Source organism: Rattus norvegicus, chromosome 2, assembly GCF_021556685.1.
Source record: "Rattus norvegicus strain SHRSP/BbbUtx chromosome 2, alternate assembly SHRSP_T2T, whole genome shotgun sequence".
NCBI lineage: Eukaryota > Metazoa > Chordata > Mammalia > Rodentia > Muridae > Rattus > Rattus norvegicus.
The window spans coordinates 90,300,497-90,318,885 of NC_141535.1; the positions used below are offsets into that span (position 1 = coordinate 90,300,497).

Here is an 18,389-nt window from a genome sequence, read left to right on the forward strand (position 1 = left end):
AAAGGTAATGAAAACCTCTGTTTGCCTATTTATCTCTGTCTTTACACAGTAAGTACACAAAAGAATGTACTTATGCTATCCATAACACTTAATGGATTAATTTTATCCTTTATCTACGAACTTTAAGGGAAAAATATTAAAGAAAAGTTTGTGATGCAGTTTCTCTGTCCTGAGAACTAACTGTCTTTGACAACTTTAGTAATTCCAGGCAGTGCTCACAGATTTCCAGGAGTGATCACTGAACATGTGTGCAGTGGAGGGACCACATGCTTAGGCTATTTAGGAAACTTTTTTCTAAATCAGTATGCTGAAAGATATTTTGCATTCTTCAATCAAATCCACAAAAAAATTGTTATTGCCACTACTTAGCTTTCAGAAGTTGGCTGGTTTGTGAGCTTATTCTTGTAGTCGCTGTAGAGTTTTGTGAAGAATATTGAAAGATGTGTTAAAATGATAAAGTGCTTTGCATGTAAAAGTGACTGCTGATTCTGTTGCCTGCTTCCTGCAGAGCTGTTACATGATGGAATGCCTGACTCACAGCTGCAGTGATCCCTGATGACCATCAGTCACATGATATATGTTTCCTTCCCACACTAACACATCCAGTCAGTTTTAATGGGTACATTTTATGAAATCTTTTAAAAGACTGTTTTTAATTTTGAGTCATATTTTTTTCATTTAAAATTTATAAATATCTATAATAATTAATAAAAAATTGATATTTAAAAAATTCAATTTATTAACTTGGAAATATAATTAAATAGCAATTATCTGTCTAAAAGTAAAAGAAGGTGCATCATATATCAGAAAACAAAAACAGATACATTTGAAAAATCTACTTTTACTTTCAAAATTCTTGGTGTGGTGGCTTACCACTATAATTCTGTCGTATTTGGAAATATTTTTAGAGGAAATATTTGTGTTGCACCTAACTGTGATGTATTTACTAAGTTGTTACTTTTCTCAAAAACCTCCAGATAACAGACATATCCTAGGAAGTGAAAGATGGTACCGAGAACTCCCATGTCAGGAGAAATTGGTGGGAGTTAAGGGGACAAAAACGAAGTGAAAGCATTCATTTAATTGTACACATGGAAGCTCACATTGAAGAATTTAAACTTTTCCAGGAAATGTGTTGGGCTCAAGAAACATCCCTAAAACGTGTGACTAAAATAAAATTAAAAAGTTCACAAGAGACTTAAGAAATGGTGGGACTTGCTACCAAGATTGATGACCTTGGATCCCCCATTAGTCAAGGAAAGAACCAACTTTTCCAAGTTGTCTTCTAGTTGTCACATATTCAGTGTGAAACACTTCTCCCCTCATACACACACACACACACACACACACACACACACACACACACACACACACATTTCCATTGGCATTCATACAAACACAATCTACCTTAAAACATAATTAAATTTAATTATAAATAAACATTGAATTGTTTTCTGAAAGTGTAGAATACATTTATAAGAAAAATTATATCTAATCTGTTCCTATTTTTATCTCATGAACTTGGGTATATTTGTATAAATTTTTCTTGCCTATAGTAACATAAAATCAGTAATTACAACTGCTTGACCACTGGTTTGGGGAGATCAAGTGTAGAATGTTTAATTGCAGGAAATGTGATTTCAATTATGTTTCACAATACTAAGGTATTGGGGTCTCAGATACTCCAAACATATACAACCTACTTTTGATGTACTTAGTTGTCCCAGGAGGTAAAAGGAAAGTCTTTGATACCAGTTCTTTTATAAGAACAACATTTCACTGGGACTCGCTTACAGGTTCACAATGGGATTGCTTAGTTCATTGATGAATAGTTTCTTGAGTTTTTTAAATTTATTTTGGATATTAACCCTCTGCCAAATATGGAGTTGGTGGCTTTTTCATTCTGTGGGCTGCTCTTCTGTGATATTAACAGCAACATTTGTTTTATACAAACTTTTCAGTTTCATGAGGTTACATTTATTAATTATTGATCTTAGTACTTACACTATTATTGATCTGTACAGGAAATTTTCTTCTGTGCCAATGCACTCAAGATTATCTCTTACTTTCTTTTCTGTCAGGTTCAGTGTGTCTGATTTTTTTTTTGGAGGGGGGTCTTTGCACCATATTTCCTTTTGTGTTTTGTGCAGGTTGAGAAGTAAAGGTCTACTCGCATTCTTCTACATTCTGCCATCTAGTTAGACTGACACTATTCGTTGAAAATGCTTTCTTTTCCCATTGTATATTTCTGGCATCTTTATTATAATTTATGTATCCATAGAGGTTGGATTTATACCTGGGAGTTGAAATCAAATATATTGATCAATGTATCTGGTTTTATGCCAGTACCATTTCATTTTGTCACCATAGCTCAGTAATACAGATTGATATCAGAATGGTGATGCCTCTGAAAGTTCTTTTATTGTGTAGAATTATTTTACATAGCCCAGGGGTTTTGTTTGTTTTTATGAAGTATTATTTTTTTCAAGATCTGTAAAGAATTATGTTTGAATTTGTATGGGAATTGAATTGAATCTATACATTGCTTTCTGTAGGATAGCCATTTTTAATATTTTATCCCTAAGTATCCATGAATATAGTAGGAGATATTTCCATTTTCTGATTTTTTTAAAATTTCTGCCTTAAAACAATTAAAATTTTTATCATAAGACATTTCACTTGTGCTTACAACTATTCCACCTTATTTTATATTTTGTGGCTTTTGTCAAGGGAGTTGATTCCCCAGTATTTTTTCCCATCCCTTTTGCTTTTTGTACCTAAGATAAATAGTGATTATTTTAAGTGAATTTTTTATCCACCCACTTTGCAAAATGATTTTATCAGCTATAGGTGTTCCCGAGTAGAATTTTGAAGTAATTTATGTACACTACAATATCATCTGCAAATGATGATATAATTGTTTCTTCCTTTCCAGTTCCCAACTCTTTCATCACCCTTATCATTTTTTATCGCGTGACTAAGAACTTCAAATTCTATTTTGTTTGATATGCAGGAAGTAGACAGCCTTGTCTTGTTATTGTTTTTTTTAAATTTTATTTTAAGTTTATTTTTTTCCATCTTTATTAACTTGAGTATTTCTTATTTACATTTCGATTATTATTCCCCTTCCCAGTTTCTGGGCCAACATCCCCCTAACCCCTCCCCTTCCCCTTCTTTATGGGTGTTCCCCTCCCCAACCTCCCCCAAGTACCGCCCTCCGCCCAACAATCACGTTCACTGGAGGTTCAGTCTTGACAGGACAAGGGCTTCCCCTTACACTGGTGTTCTTACTAGGCTATTCATTGCTACCTATGTGGTTGGAGCCCAGGGTCAGTCCACGAATAGTCTTTGGGTAGTGTCTTAGTCCCTGGAAACTCTGGTTGGTTGGCATTGTTGTTCATATGGGGTCTCAAGCCCCTTCAAGCTCTTTCAGTCCTTTCTCTGATTCCTTCAACAGGGGTCCCGTTCTCAGTTCAGTGGTTTGCTGCTGGCATTCGCCTATGTATTTGCTGTATTCTGGCTGTGTCTCTCAGGAGAGATCTACATCTGGTTCCTGTTGGCCTGCACTTCTTTGCTTCATCCATCTTGTCTAATTGGGTGGTTGTATATGTATAGGTCACATGTGGGTCAGGCTCTGAATGGGTGTTCCTTCTGCCTCTGTTCTAAACTTTGCCTCCCTATCCCCTCCCAAGGGTATTCTATGATGAGTTCTTTGCACCACACCCACACAGTATGTCAAGGAGCACATCTGCATTGTACTATCTCTTCTCAGACAAGAAGGCTATAAAGTGAACGATGTAGGAGTTGGGTCCCCTGTCTGAGTTCTCTCATTCAGTCTATCCTCCAGATGAACCCAGAAAAGAGACACAGAAGATAACAACAAATGGGGTGACTTGCCACACCTCTAGTAACTGTTCAAAAACAAAAGTGTAGAATACATGTTGAAGGACAATGACTAAAATCAAGGGTTTGTAAAGAAGTGTCTTAGACAGCATGGCAGGTAAATACAAATGTCATCCTGTCAGGGCATTATATATACTGAAGTAGTCTAGAATTAATAAGAATGATAAATGATTATGATGATGATGATTGTGATGATGATGATGATGATGATGATGATGATGATAATAATAATAATAATAATGATAAAGTATCATCTAGAGCCATATCTCAGTTTCTTTCCTTAACCAGCCATAAATCCTCGGTCAACTTACATGGTTTCTGACTCTTCAGCTCTGCAGTGGGGATGACAATGATCTTCAGAGACCGGCTAGACTCTGGGTACAACTCCTGCCATGGCCAAAAGGTGGTAACCTCTTTGACCACTGACGTCGCTTCTCTATTCATAATGTTTCAGTTTCCCTGAACATTTTGTTTATAGGAATTTTTCTAGATTTAATTTTTTTGACTGAAGGTTCTATTTCTTCTAGATATCTTCATCCCCTGAGATTCTTTCTTACATCTCTATGTTTGTTTTTGTTTTTGTTTTTGTTTTTTGTTTTTTTTTGGATGATGCTTGCATCTGTGGTTCCTGTTCATTTATGTAGATTTCCCAGTATCAGAATTCCCTCAGTTTGTGTTTTCTTTCGTCTATTCCGTCTATTGCCATTTTCCAGTCTTCAACAGTTTCCTCCACTCTTTTACCATTTTTTGTTTGTTTTGTTTTTCTTGGCTTTCCTGACATTCATTAAAGGGTTTATTGACTTCTTCCTTTTTTATCTTTCCTCCATTTCTTTAGGGATTTCTTTCATTTTTTTCCTTTAAGCACCTCTATTATCTTCATAATGTCATGTTTAAGGTAATTTTCTTGTGCTTCATTGAAACTTTCAGGTCTTGCTGTCATAGGATAGCTGGGCACTGGGTGAGGGGGATGTCATATTTCCCTGGCTATCATGCCTTACATTTGTATTTAGGTTATCTATGTTTTTGATGATCATAGTTCTAGGTGATGATTTCTGAGTTTGTCTCATATGAATGTGCGTTTTACTCCTTGGTTTCTGCTTAGTTTTTAGCCTTTGACCAGGTTGAGGCTTGACTTATGGTAACTTCTATAGCTTTAGTTAAAACAGGGGGATCTTTGTTCTTCTGACTTGCATGCCTGATAGCTGCCATTTAGATTGTCCCAGAATTGGGGATAGGGGTCCAACCATTTGGCAGGTTATGAGGTAGAAGGTGGAAAGGTTGTAGAATGTAGCTTGTGGAACCAAGTCTAAGGAATGGGACATTTCAGCTGGACAGGCATCACTCACCTGTCCTTCTGAGTGGTGTGGCCAGAAACTGAGTACCTCTAGATTTCATTTTTGTGAAGGGTGATGAGTTTAGATCTATTTGGATTTTCCCACATACAATTATCTAGTTTAACCAGTATTATTTGTTGAAGATACTACTATTTTCTTTGTTGCTTTGTTATCAATAATTAGGTGCTCATGGAGGTGATGACTTGTTTCTATTTCTACCTCAACATGCAGCTATACTACTGTTACCATTATCTCCAAATTATTCATTATCTTACTATAGAGACACCTGCTCATTCATGCTCAGTGCTGCTCTATCCTATTAGTTAGAAACTTGAAACAACTTAGATGTCTGTGAGCTGATGAATGGATAAATACAATGTTACATTTACCCAATGTTGTATCATTCAGATGTTAAAAGGGCAATCTGGAAGTTCACAGAACAATAGATGTAACTGGCAAAAAATAAATCATCCTACATAAAGCAACTTGGACTGGGAACAAGGCAAATGTAGGTTTCTATTTGTTTGTGTGTGGATGTTAGCTCTCAAGTCTTTGAAAAGCAGACTATAATCTATGTAACCATTGAGGTTAGATACAGGGCAAAAGACAATGGATGAGGAATGGATCCAAGAAAGAAGAATTATAATAGATAATTAAGAATTGATAGAGGGGGAGAGAAGAGGCATGAGAGGGGCTGTCAAACTAGAAACGGAGGGGAGCAGAGTCAAGTGAGGAAATACAGAGAAAGATATCTCAAACTAAGGACTATCTGGAGGTTCAAATGAAAACCTAATAGAACAGAATACTCAATTAGAATGCATTATACAAAATGTATTGTAAATAAAAAAATAAATCCTATCAAAAATATCTAATGACATAGAAAAAAAATGGCATTTCTAATAGCATGTCAAGTAACAGAATACAAATGCAAAAAATAGGAAAACACTAATGCATTAAAAGAAAACCCATTAGATAATGTTTGTAACACCGATTATCACTCATTTCTATAGTATTTAATCACAATTCATAAATGTGATTAATTATGCAGGAGTTTGGTGTTTTTGTTTGTTTGTTTGTTTGTTTCTTCATGATATGTAGTTTTCAGAGTATTGTCTGGATTCCTCAGAAAGAAGCAACGCAAAATTATTCACTGAATTAATGACTTAGCAAATTTGAGTTGTTTAATACCATAGAAATTCAAGCTGCTTCTAAGCTCATCTGCTCTTAGAAGGTAAAGCATTCTTATATTTAAAACAAATCATATTAATTTATGATTTAAAATTTCACAGCATTTTCCCCATCAACTATATTTCAGGTCATTTAATTGATATAAATTTCAGGTAATTTCTTGTTAGTTAATTTATCCTTCTTATTCAGAATGTTTCATAATACTCTAGAGGTAAAAATTTCTCGTTCAGTTTTCATCTCAAAACAAGAAAATCTCATTAAGATTATTAAAGACTTTTTCCATACTGTATTAATGATAACAGATTTGTTTTTTTAAATAAGTAACATTTTCAGAGGCATTTCAATTTCAGTGTCACATTAGTAACTTTTGTTTTTCAAGCACAGGAAATGTTGATAGTTTTTAAAACAAAGCCATAGGATAAAAACGACATGTTTGAAATTGGAAAAAAAAATTCCTGTGAATAATAAATACTTTGAGATATATTGTTGTCACATAAGATCTCCTCTGTAAACATTCCCCTTATTTTGTTTGGAAGTAGTTTTTAAATAAATTATACATTGTGAAACGTATATCATATTTTGTATTCTAGAAGCCTGTCAGAACTTGTCTCTATGATAAATAACAATCATAATATACTTCTAAAATATTTGCTTATAAATGTAACTGATGAACTAACAGAATTCTACTTAAAAATTAATCCTGAATCAGTTCCAGTGTTTAAGTTTAAACACATTTCCATATTATGTAGCATTCATTAGTATTTTTGTTAGACATAAAGTTTTATGAATTAAAAATAGTCTGTGCTTTACTTATACTATGTATAATTTTAGTCCAAGTCCTCTCATGATGTCTGTCAAAATGTTAGATTTATTATTAGAAGAATAAACAGATTTATTTTCTCTTGAGAAAATAAAATCCTTTACACATTGGCATTTAGAGAATTTTAATTAATTTGTTTTAAAATCTTTACTCTTATTTTCCTTTAAAGGAGATATCCTTATTTAGCCTGGTTTGTCCTAGATATTTCTCTGTATTTCAGATTGTACTTGAACTCACATTGATACTCCTGTCTCAGACTCTGTGTCATAGGATTACACACATATGCCACCATATTCGATTTAAGTTTTCAACCTGTAAAATATACTGTAGTCTATGAAGAATTTATAACTCATCCATCAAATATTGTTACTTCATATCCATCAAGTTGTAACAAAATGAAAAATAAACAGGATATCCAAATGAAATGATATAGGAAATGAGTCAAATAAAATGAGATGACCATTTACTAATATTTATTTTTTACTTTACTTTATTCACTATTGTTTTTGTCTTTGATGATCAGATTTATATTTTTAGACTTGAAAATTTATTTCCATCACAATTTTAAAAACTCTAGTGTGCTTGCCAGGGAAAAGTCAATCCACAAGTATATTATCCATATTTATTTAACTTTTCCTACTGCTATTATTCTGCTAAATGAACCTAGAATTAAACCAATTCCTAAAGACTTGTTATTATAGTCACAGATGGTATGCCTTATACCTCATCTGAGAAGCTTTCGTTACAGTAGATGTTGATTAACACAAAAATGCACAAATGTTCAATATGCTGAAATAAGAAAGAAGAATGTTCATACTTACATAGAACATTTCTACTTCACTGTCTTTTTCCTCCCAAGGCTCAGGGATCATGAGAGAAGAGGGGTCATAAATTCTACAAGGACAAGAGTGGGGATGATCATAAGCAAAGATTTTATGGATATAGCAGACCATCTGATATGGATTCATGGAGGCTATGACATCATGGAGAAGACTTGTGTAGGCTTAAGACAGGATGCAGGAATAGAAAGAACAGGAGAGCAAGAAGCTCAAGGACTGAAATAATCACAGAGCCTGCATGGATCTGGCTAGGTCCTCCGTATACATGGTGTAGTTGTTTAGATTGGAGTTTTTGTAAAGCTCCTAACAGTGGGGTAAGGGTGTCTCTAACGCTTTTGCCTATTCATAAGACCCTTTTCCTTGTACTGGATTGCACTGTCCAGCCTTGATATGAGTATCTGTGCCTAGTCTTATTGTAACTTATTATGTAGTATTCCATTGATATCACTGAGAGGCTTACACTTTTCTGAAGAAAAGTGAAGGAGCAGTGGACTTGAGTAGGGAGAGATGGGGAACTGGAATGAGTGGAGCAAGGAAGCTACAGTAAGGATTTATATTATTAGAAAATAATTTTCAAAAGAAGAACTATCCATAACAGAAGAGCTATTGATCTCTACTAGGTATTGGTGTATGGAAAGATACTTTTCTTTGCAGCAGTGATCCCCATAGGTTTACCCTTCTAAAAGGTAAGCCCCACACCCAGGAGAATATGGGCAACACAAATTAGTTTTTATTCGTTGGTCCATAATTCAAGTGTACCCATACTTAGCTGAACTACCAAAGCCTTTTGAGAACTAGTGGACAAGAAAGTAAGTAGTTGGCATTGGAAAGACCCTCCAGAATGTACCAGAAACCTGGGAGGTGAAGACTCTCAGGACTCAAGGAAGGCACACTAGATCAAATGCCCTACAGTGGGGAGAAGGAACTTGTAAAGCCAACCTTCATCAGAAAGTTAGGGCTTCAAATGAGGGATGGGGTTGCTATCCCATAGCCAAAACACTGACCCATAATTGTTTTTGTCTGAAAGAACTGCAGGGGTAGAAATAGAGAAGAGCCTGAGGAAAAGAAGATCCAGCAACATGCACGAAAGGGAATCCAGCTCAAGGGGAGGCCCCAAGACCTGACACCATTACTGAAGATATGGAGCGCTCACAAAAAGGGACCTATGATGACTGCTCTCCAAAAGACCCAATAAGCAATTGAAAGAGTCAGGTGCAGATATTTGCACCCAACCAATAAATAGAAGCTGCTGAACCCCTGTGGTTGAATTATGAAAGAGCTGGAGAAAGCTAAGGAGGAGGGTGACCCTGTAAAAGGACCAGTAGTTTCAATTAACCTGGACCTCCTGAGATCTCTCAGATATTGGATCACCAACCAGGCAGCATACATCAGCTCGTATGAGGCTCCAACATATACACTGAGTAATGTTGGGTGTGGGTTCAGTCAGAGAACCCTCACCCTCAATAGACTGGAGGCCCCAGGAAGTTTAGAGGTCTGGTGGGGTGGGTGAGGTGGGAATGGGCGGGCAAGGAAGAGGCATGGGATATGGACCAGGAGGGGTATAAAATCTGGAGTGTAAAAATAAATAAATAAATAAATAAATAAATAAATAAATAAATAAATAAATAAAAAGAATGCTACTTCAAAGGTGCAATTTAGAGTAGCTTGGGTTTATTTTTTTCCTTCATTTCTGAGACTCCTATAGCCTGACTGATACATGATAAGAAGTCACATTTATAGATGTGAATCAACAAGGCAAAATTTTCACGTCTTAGATTTCTAATTTAAATAACAATTTGACTTGTCAAAGGATGATTTGGCAACCATTAAAAGCATTAGGTAATAATCAGTAGATGATTCTACCTTCTTGTTTTTCTAGGAGAATACTATGATATGATTGTAGTATTGCCTACAATAGTCTATGTGACTTGATATGACACAAAGATATTTTCCTTGTGAGTCTACCTTATAGGAGAAAAATGAAACTTTTATTTTACTTACCTCTGTAGCTACTTTACGAAATCCCTGCCATTTTTATATATTGTGTTTTATAATAAATGAAATATTTTTGTTGTGTACACATAAGAGAAGTAGACTAATTCCCTACAGTTCTTTCAAATGAATAATGTAAATACACAACAAAACTGCCACATTTGTTCAGTTTTTCTCAGGCAAAGAATAAGAGACTACATCATATTATTCAAAAAGAAAATGAAGTAAAATCAATAGAACAATAACGTGATTCATAAAAGAGACTATTATTCACTACAAGTGTTTCATGTCATATCAATATCATAAAAATCACAATACTATCTGGTATTCAAAAATAATTCTGAAAATTTGGAAGAAAATGAGTACAGATGGAAAGGAAAATTCCACAATTATTCATAGTGAAGAATAAGTTATTAGAAGTCAAATGTACATTTTAATATGTGATACAATCTGCAAAATGCTTTATGCAAAATAATTGAAATTTAACAAATTGTTTTTAAAAGAACTACAAAGAAGGAAAAAACCTCACCAAATAAACAAAAATCAGAGCAGAAATAAAAATCATAACACATACTGTAGGAAAGTAGTAAATAATAAAACATTAGATATTGGTTGTGACAGTTACCATGTGTGTATGACATCTAAAGACTCCAGTAAAATTTCTGAGGTTGTGAGCAGAAAAACAGTGTGACTTAGATATATCCTGGTATAAATGAACTCAATCCAAATGTAGTCATCTTGGCTGGTTGAAATGTAATGGATAGGAAAGAAGTACAATATAGATACTAATGTAAGTAAAGTAAGAAAGTTGGCAATAGAGCTCTATGGTAGATCAATTTGCTAGCATGCATGTGGTTCTAAGTTCAATGCCCTGTGCCATGAACAAACACAAAGAGAAGAATACAGGAAAGAGGAGTTTGGGTATGAGTATTATATAGCATAGATATCAGAGGAAACAAAATAACCAAACACAGGTCATTAATGAGTCATGAAAAGGAAACTGCATTACCCATTAGAAGTATGATCTTCATACTTCTAATATGTGCTGAAACAATAAGGTTTACACAAATAAAATACACTCCAGTACAACTGAAAATCAAAACATCATAATGATAGATAAGAATTTGTACAGTTTTTTTCCCCAGCAAAGGATTTCACCTCTAAATAAAAATCAGGGAAAAATGTAAGTACAAGATTAACAACGTTTAACCCCATATAGGCTTACCTTTATATTAAATAGAATGCCCATATTCCTAACATCTGTGGAAACTCACATAAATAAACCATATTCTTGACCATGGAAAGATTTCAACAAATTAAAAATAATTCATAAGTTGTAGAATAAGTTCCTTATTTAAATTTTCATCTGTGGTTTTATTGAAAAAAATTTGTGCCTTTGATCTGTGTTTCTTCTTTTCTATTCCTAATATTATTAGACTGGTCTTTTCACAGTATCCCAGATTTCCTGGATGCTTTATGCCAGAAATTAATTTTTTTATGTTTTCCCCTCACCAAGTGCAAATCATAGAAAGAGTTTTTTTCAATAGCACATTTTTAAATCTCAAAATGTGGACTTGGCGTTCTTTTTTTAAAAAAATCTTTATGTATTTATATTACAAATGTCATCCCCTTCCCTCCTCTCCCACTCCCCCCTCCCCTTTCCCCAGCTTCTGTGAAGATGTTCTCACTCCTACTTACCCACTCCCACCTCAATATCCTGGCATTTCCCTACACTGTAACTTTCACAGGATCAAGGGCCTCTCCTCCTATTAATGCCAGACAATGCCATCTTCTGCTACATATGTGCCTGGAGCCATGGGTCCCTCCATGTATACTCTGTGGTTGGTGATTTAATCCCGGGGGAGCTCTGAGGGCTCTGGTGTTTCATATTGCCGTTCTTCCTATATGGTTGCAAATCCCTCCACCTCCTTCAGTCCTTTCTCTAATCCCTCTATTTAGGACCCCATGTTCTATACAGTGGTTGACTGAGGCAGATGCTTCCAGAATATTTCTAAGTATGGTTTCAAATTCTGCTTCCTCCCTCAGGGTGTCCAGTTGCCACTTCACATCTGATGGGAAAGAATGAAGTGGCACCTAAAATGGGTGCGTCAGCAGGATATCAGTCCAATTGTTATTTCCAGCAGTCAATGGGAAGTGGGGGGTAAAGGAAGTGGGAAGGCATGTGTCCCCGCAGATGTCAGTGCTCCAGCTCTTTTAAATAATGCTCAGTGAAACAGCTCTCTTAGATAATATTTAGTTAAAGTGTGCTCTTTATTTGGGATGAACAAAGGCTATATATACCTTGGAAGGTGGGAAAGTGTTTTTTCTAAGATAAATGTATTTTACGGTACTGGGGATGCCTCATATGCATGAAAAGGCATTCCAGATGCTTGCTGGTCATATTCTTATGAAGAGAAAGGGAATCGAACCTATAATTTCGCCAAGGTCTACATGGCATTCCTCGGGTAGAAAATGTGGGGTCAGCATCCACAGTTAAGGTAAGAAAGGGAAAAGAAAGCATATCTGGGAAAGTGGTCCTCCATTTTGCACTGAGCTCAGGGAGATGTCTGGTCATGGTGGATTACAACCTTAATAGCACTGTTTTCAAGCATCTAGGTTTGTGTCACATTGATAACAACAAACAAGAATGGTGTATGATATTAATGGCTGGTTTAAGGTTTAGTAGTCTGTAATCTCTTATTTTGTGCACCTTGATTTATTATGGGTTTCTGTTTTAGTTCCCATAAGTTGTAGAAAGATGTTTCTCTCTTGTGAGTTGACTGATACACTAATATATGGTTATACCTACACATCACTAGGAGATGAATATTTTTGTTTTAAATATATGAATATTCTGAATGCTGGGTTTATAGGCAGTATCACTCCAGATGTGAATAACACTGATAAACTGATCTACAACTCTGTGATTAAATGAATTATGTTTGGCCTAGAGAAGAGCACTATTAGAAACTGTGGTCTTGTTAAAGTAGGTGTGGCCTTGTTGGAGTAGGTGTATCACTGTGGGTGTGGGCTTGAAGACCCTTGTCCTAGCTGCCTGGAAACCAGTTTTCTTGCTGCCTTCAGAATCTGAGGTGGAACTTTCAGCCCCTCTAGTTCCATGTCTGCATGGACACTGCCATGCTCCCTCCTTCATGATAGTGGGCTCAACCTCTCAACCTGTAAGCCAGCCCCAATTAATGGTTGCCCTTTATAAGAGTAATCTTGGTGATCGTGCATAGCAGTAAGACAATCTCCAACAAAACCTGGCACAGTTTTAAATAAATTCTTACCAATCCTACAACACATAGAGGGCTTATATCCAAAATATACAAAGAACTCAAGAAGTTAGACCACAGGGAGACAAATAACCCTATTAAAAAATGGGGTTCAGAATTAAACAAAGAATTCACAGTCGAGGAATGCCGAATGGCTGAGAAACACCTAAAGACATGTTCAACCTGCTAAGACTGAACCCCCAGTGAACGTGATTGATGGGGGAAGGGCGGCAATGGGGGGAGGATGGGGAAGGGAACACCCATAAACAAGGGGGGGAGGGATTAGGGGGATGTTTGCCCGGAAACCGGGAAAGGGACTAACACTCGAAATGTAAATAAGAAATACTCAAGTTAATAAAAAACAAAAAAAAAAAGAATGTCTTCTGCTATATCTCCACACAGGAAAGGCAAAAGTATGTGATGAAGATGTGAAAAAAATAAATCAAATCTGTCTCTGTGAAAAAAAAAAGAAATGTTCAACATCTTTAGTCATAAGGGAAATGCAAATCAAAACAACCCTGAGATTTCACCTCACACCAGTGAGAATGGCTAAGATCAAAAACTCAGGTGACAGCAGATGCTGGCGAGGATGTGGAGAAAGAGGAACACTCCTCCATTGTTGGTGGGGTTGCAGACTGTTACAACCATTCTGGAAATCAGTCTGGAGGTTCCTCAGAAAATTGGACATTGAACTGCCTGAGGATCCAGCTATACCTCTCTTGGGCATATACGCAAAAGATGCCCCAACATATAAAAAAGACACGTGCTCCACTATGTCCATAGCAGCCTTATTTATAATAGCCAGAAGCTGGAAAGAACCCAGATGCCCTTCAACAGAGGAATGGATACAGAAAATGTGGTACATCTACACAATGGAATATTACTCAGCTATCAAAAACAATGCCTTTATGAAATTCATAGACAAATGGTTAGAACTAGAAAATATCATCCTGAGTGAGGTAACCCAATCACAGAAAAACACACATGGTATGCACTCATTGATAAGTGGCTATTAGCCCAAATGCTTCAATTACCCTAGATGCCTAGAACAAATGAAACTCAAGATGGATGATCAAAATGTGAATGCTTCACTCCTTCTTTAAAAGGGGAACAAGAATACCCTTGGCAGGGAATAGAGAGGCAAAGATTAAAACAGAGACTGAAGGAACACCCATTCAGAGCCTGCCCCACATGTGGCCCACACATATACAGCCATCCAATTAGACAAGATGGATGAAGCAAAGAAGTGCAGGCCGACAGGAGCCGGATGTAGATCGCTCCTGAGAGACACAGCCAGAATATAGCAAACACAGAGGCGAATGCCAGCAGCAAACCACTGAACTGAGAATAGGACCCCCGTTGAAGGAATCAGAGAAAGAACTGGAAGAGCTTGAAGGGGCTCCAGACCCCATATGAACAACAATGCCAAGCAACCAGAGCTTCCAGGGACTAAGCCACTACCTAAAGACTATACATGGACTGACCCTGGACTCTGACCTCATAGGTAGCAATGAATATCCTAGTAAGATCACCAGTGTAAGGGGAAGCCCTGGGTCCTGCTAAGACTGAACCCCCAATGAACGTGATTTTTCAGGGGAGGGTGGCAATGGGGGGAGGATGGGGAGGGGAACACCCATAACGAAGGGGAGGGGGAGGGACTAGGGGAATGTTTGCCAGGAAACCGGGAAAGGGAATAACATTCAAAATGTAAATAAGAATACTCAAGTTAATAAAAAATAAAAAAAATAAATCTATAAGTAATCTCTTGAAAATACCTTAGTAGATGAGTAAAGATGAAAAAAAGCAAGATGAATAGCTAGGTAAGCATTAATGAAATTCAATTTGTAACTTAAAAACTCCTAGCATAATCTCAGTTTTAAAGAATTTGTAATTACTTGGCAGATTCCAGCTTGTTCCAGGTTTGAAACCAAAAGGAGGACATGTGGAATCTTGAAAAGAAGACTTGGAATAGTGCAGTTCACACACTCTGGCATTGAAACAACTCAGGCCATCTTTATTTATACATTTGTATTTTCACAGTTGAAAATCTATTTTCTCATTTTCTAACATATAATCTCTTTTATGAACTTTTTAGTTTTAACAATGCTAAGCACACTGTACGGTTTCCCTTTCTTCTCCTCCTCATTCTCCCAGTTCCTGCTAATCATGGTCTGTATCAGGAGAAAGGAAACACAACCTCAGCAAGCAATGAATATCTAACCCAGCAAAATTGGTCCATAACCAAGTGACAGGGGTTGGTAACAATTGTGGTTACAGTATAGACAGGTGATAGACTATGTACCAAGGAAATTCTAATTTAATTATTGATAAATGGCATCTTCCCATATTCTAAGCCCAAGACCTAATTACTCTAAGGCCAAGGCCTTTCAGCAAATTAGTAACCTGATTCAATTGCTCTTCTTGCTTATCTGACCTCTGAATGTCCCTGTTAAGTCTTGGAATCAATGAGCCAGCAAGACTCTCTTACATTTTGATGATCATGTAGCTGCTGTTTGGAAGAGGTAAGTGTACAAATTGCTGTCAGAACCAAGTTCAAATCAAGAGAAAACATTGGGAAGTTAGCTGATGTACCCAACCAGGCCCTGGTTTTGACTCAACCGCATCATCAGGATTAACAAACACAGGAGTAGTGATCTGTCCCATTCAAACAATTCTTAGAGACAAACAAGTATGCATCACAGTCTGAGCATTCTCTCTCTGATTCTGGGGAAACATCTGTCCCAGAAAAAGTGAAAGAAAAAATGCTAATAGCAAAGCCAAAAATGCAAATGCAAGGCAAAAGGGAACCAAGCATTTCCTCTGGAACGGCCAGGATATTTTGCACAAAAATCTCCAAAGGTCCTTGCCATGTGTGGAACCAAGTCCTCAGGTCATGCCATAAGGAGAACTATCTGCATTATCCTCTTGTAACTTTCCCAGAAAAAGTTTGGCCACCATAAATAACTGCATATGGTTTCTTTCATACACACACAGAAATAGGAAGAGGGAAGGGAAGGGGAAGAAGGGGAGGAGGAGGGAGATGGAGAGAGAGAGTACAGTTCTATAAATTCAGTGTAAATTCCAATATCAACATAATCCAGAGCCCAGGCAATGTGGCAAAGTCATTACAGTCCAACGTCTCTCATAAACGTAATGCAAAATTTCCCCCACAATACTAGCAAGCAGGCTCTACCAGGATATAAAAATATATTCATCTTCAAGTAATACAGTGCTTCCCTAAGAATCACACACAAATGTAACTTCCCATATGAATATTCTAAAGAAGCAAGTCAGGTGATGTTATCAGTCTCCATAGCAGGACATCTGAAAAATCACAGCATCTCTTCAAGGTAAAAGGCCTTGGCAAGTGGAAAATGGAGCAGAACTATTTCCATTTAATAAAATGTATTTAATCCAGCAACAAAATGTTTAGTTAATATCATTTCTGAAATAAAGAGAAAATCCCTTTCCCAAAAATTAGTAATAGCCTAAGATGTGTGCTATCATTAAATTATTCACGTAGTCATTCATAGCTGTAAAACTGAATTTAAAGCTAATTGATTAGAAAAGGAACCATATCCAAATCTGTTTTTAAAAAAGGCATGATAGTCAATACTGTAATTCAATTCCTCAGCAAACATCATCTAGAACTAATAAATTGGTTTGGAAAGGTTATAAAATCCAAACTACATTAACAATTAATAATTATATTTAAAATTAAGAACAAGCTAATAATCTTAGAGCAAATATATTTACTAGTATCTCATTATATTCAGTAAAATGTTTAATGAACTTAAAATACGTATAGAATTATTGAAAGCAGAAACCTATAAAATACTTATGAAAGTTATAAAATTATGATCTTAATAAATGGAGAAATGGATCTTAGTCATTGATTGAAGTCTCCCCATAATAAACACATCACTCACTATCTGAATTAGACTCTTAATGGGATTCCTGCCAATTTCCTAATAAGGTTTGTGTAAATACGGATAAGCTTATTCTATAATCCATGTGTAAAGTCACAGGCCATAAAATAATTAAAATAGTCATGAAAAATAAGAGTACACTGACAAGACTTACTCTTGCTAATCTTAAAACTCCTATGAAATTTAAGTCTTGATAACAACAGAGATGGAGAAGAGAGTAATTCTATAATATGATTCCAATTATGATCACTTGACTGCTTCATAAATTTGGGAAATGCAAAAGAGGAAAGGCAGACTTTGAAATAAATGTTGTTTCAGCTTTCACATGCATAAATATAAAGTTAAACTATAGCACCACTCACTATAGAAAGTAACAAAAATGTTTATTCTTTAGATTTATAAAACTGTTACAAATAAAATAGAAAAAATTAATCATGTAAAGTTAGCATAGAGTGTAAATGATACTAAATATGTTACTAATAATTGACTGATCAATTAATTGAATAATTCAATCTCCTAAAAGTTTAAACATTCTCATTTTGCAAATATCAATTTTAGAAAGACAAAAATATAAATAAGAGTTTGATATAAAATATTTTCTAGATGTTTAAAGGAATGTACACATAGATACTCAGGCAGTAGTCTAGGATGAATGAAAATTTATGTCCACAGTAAGCTTGCTGTGGCTTGCTTTGCTCATTTTGTACAAGGCAAATCTGGCAACAATGAGAAACTTGAGTTTAGTTAAGGATCCTGGAAAGAAAGGAAAGATTTTTGCAGCTCGGATGAGTCTCTAAGATACTACACTGGATGAAAAAGGAGTAACTAGGGATTATGTACCCTAAGAATCCATTATTATAACATCTTTTAAATTCCAAAACTGCAGAGAAAGAAAACTTTTTTTTCTTCTAAATTAGAAATGAGGAAATTGTTTGAAAATTGGTGCAGCTGATAGGAAGGTGGAAGCAAGCCTTATAATTAGAGATGCTTTTGGTTTGTTTTTTGTCTTCACTGGAGCAGTGGCTTCAGGTACACACACATTATATTCAGGAATGACCTCCAATAAAACTGAAGAAATACAACTAACATTGATGGGTTGCAAAACTGTC

The 18,389-nt window shown here is 35.8% G+C and overlaps 1 protein-coding gene across 2 annotated transcripts in view; it reads left to right on the forward strand.

The window, feature by feature from the left end:
* Window positions 1-18,389, forward strand: part of Txnl4al1 (thioredoxin-like 4A like 1) — a 399,632-nt gene that overhangs the window by 169,836 nt on the left and 211,407 nt on the right. The window contains exon 3 of one of the 2 annotated variants that reach the window (XM_087636535.1): window positions 4,394-4,414. The exons of the other annotated variant lie outside the window; for it this stretch is intronic. Coding sequence (XP_087492661.1) covers window positions 4,394-4,414 — 21 coding nt within the window. The remainder of the gene's footprint in view (window positions 1-4,393; window positions 4,415-18,389) is intronic. 2 annotated transcript variants of the gene reach the window in all.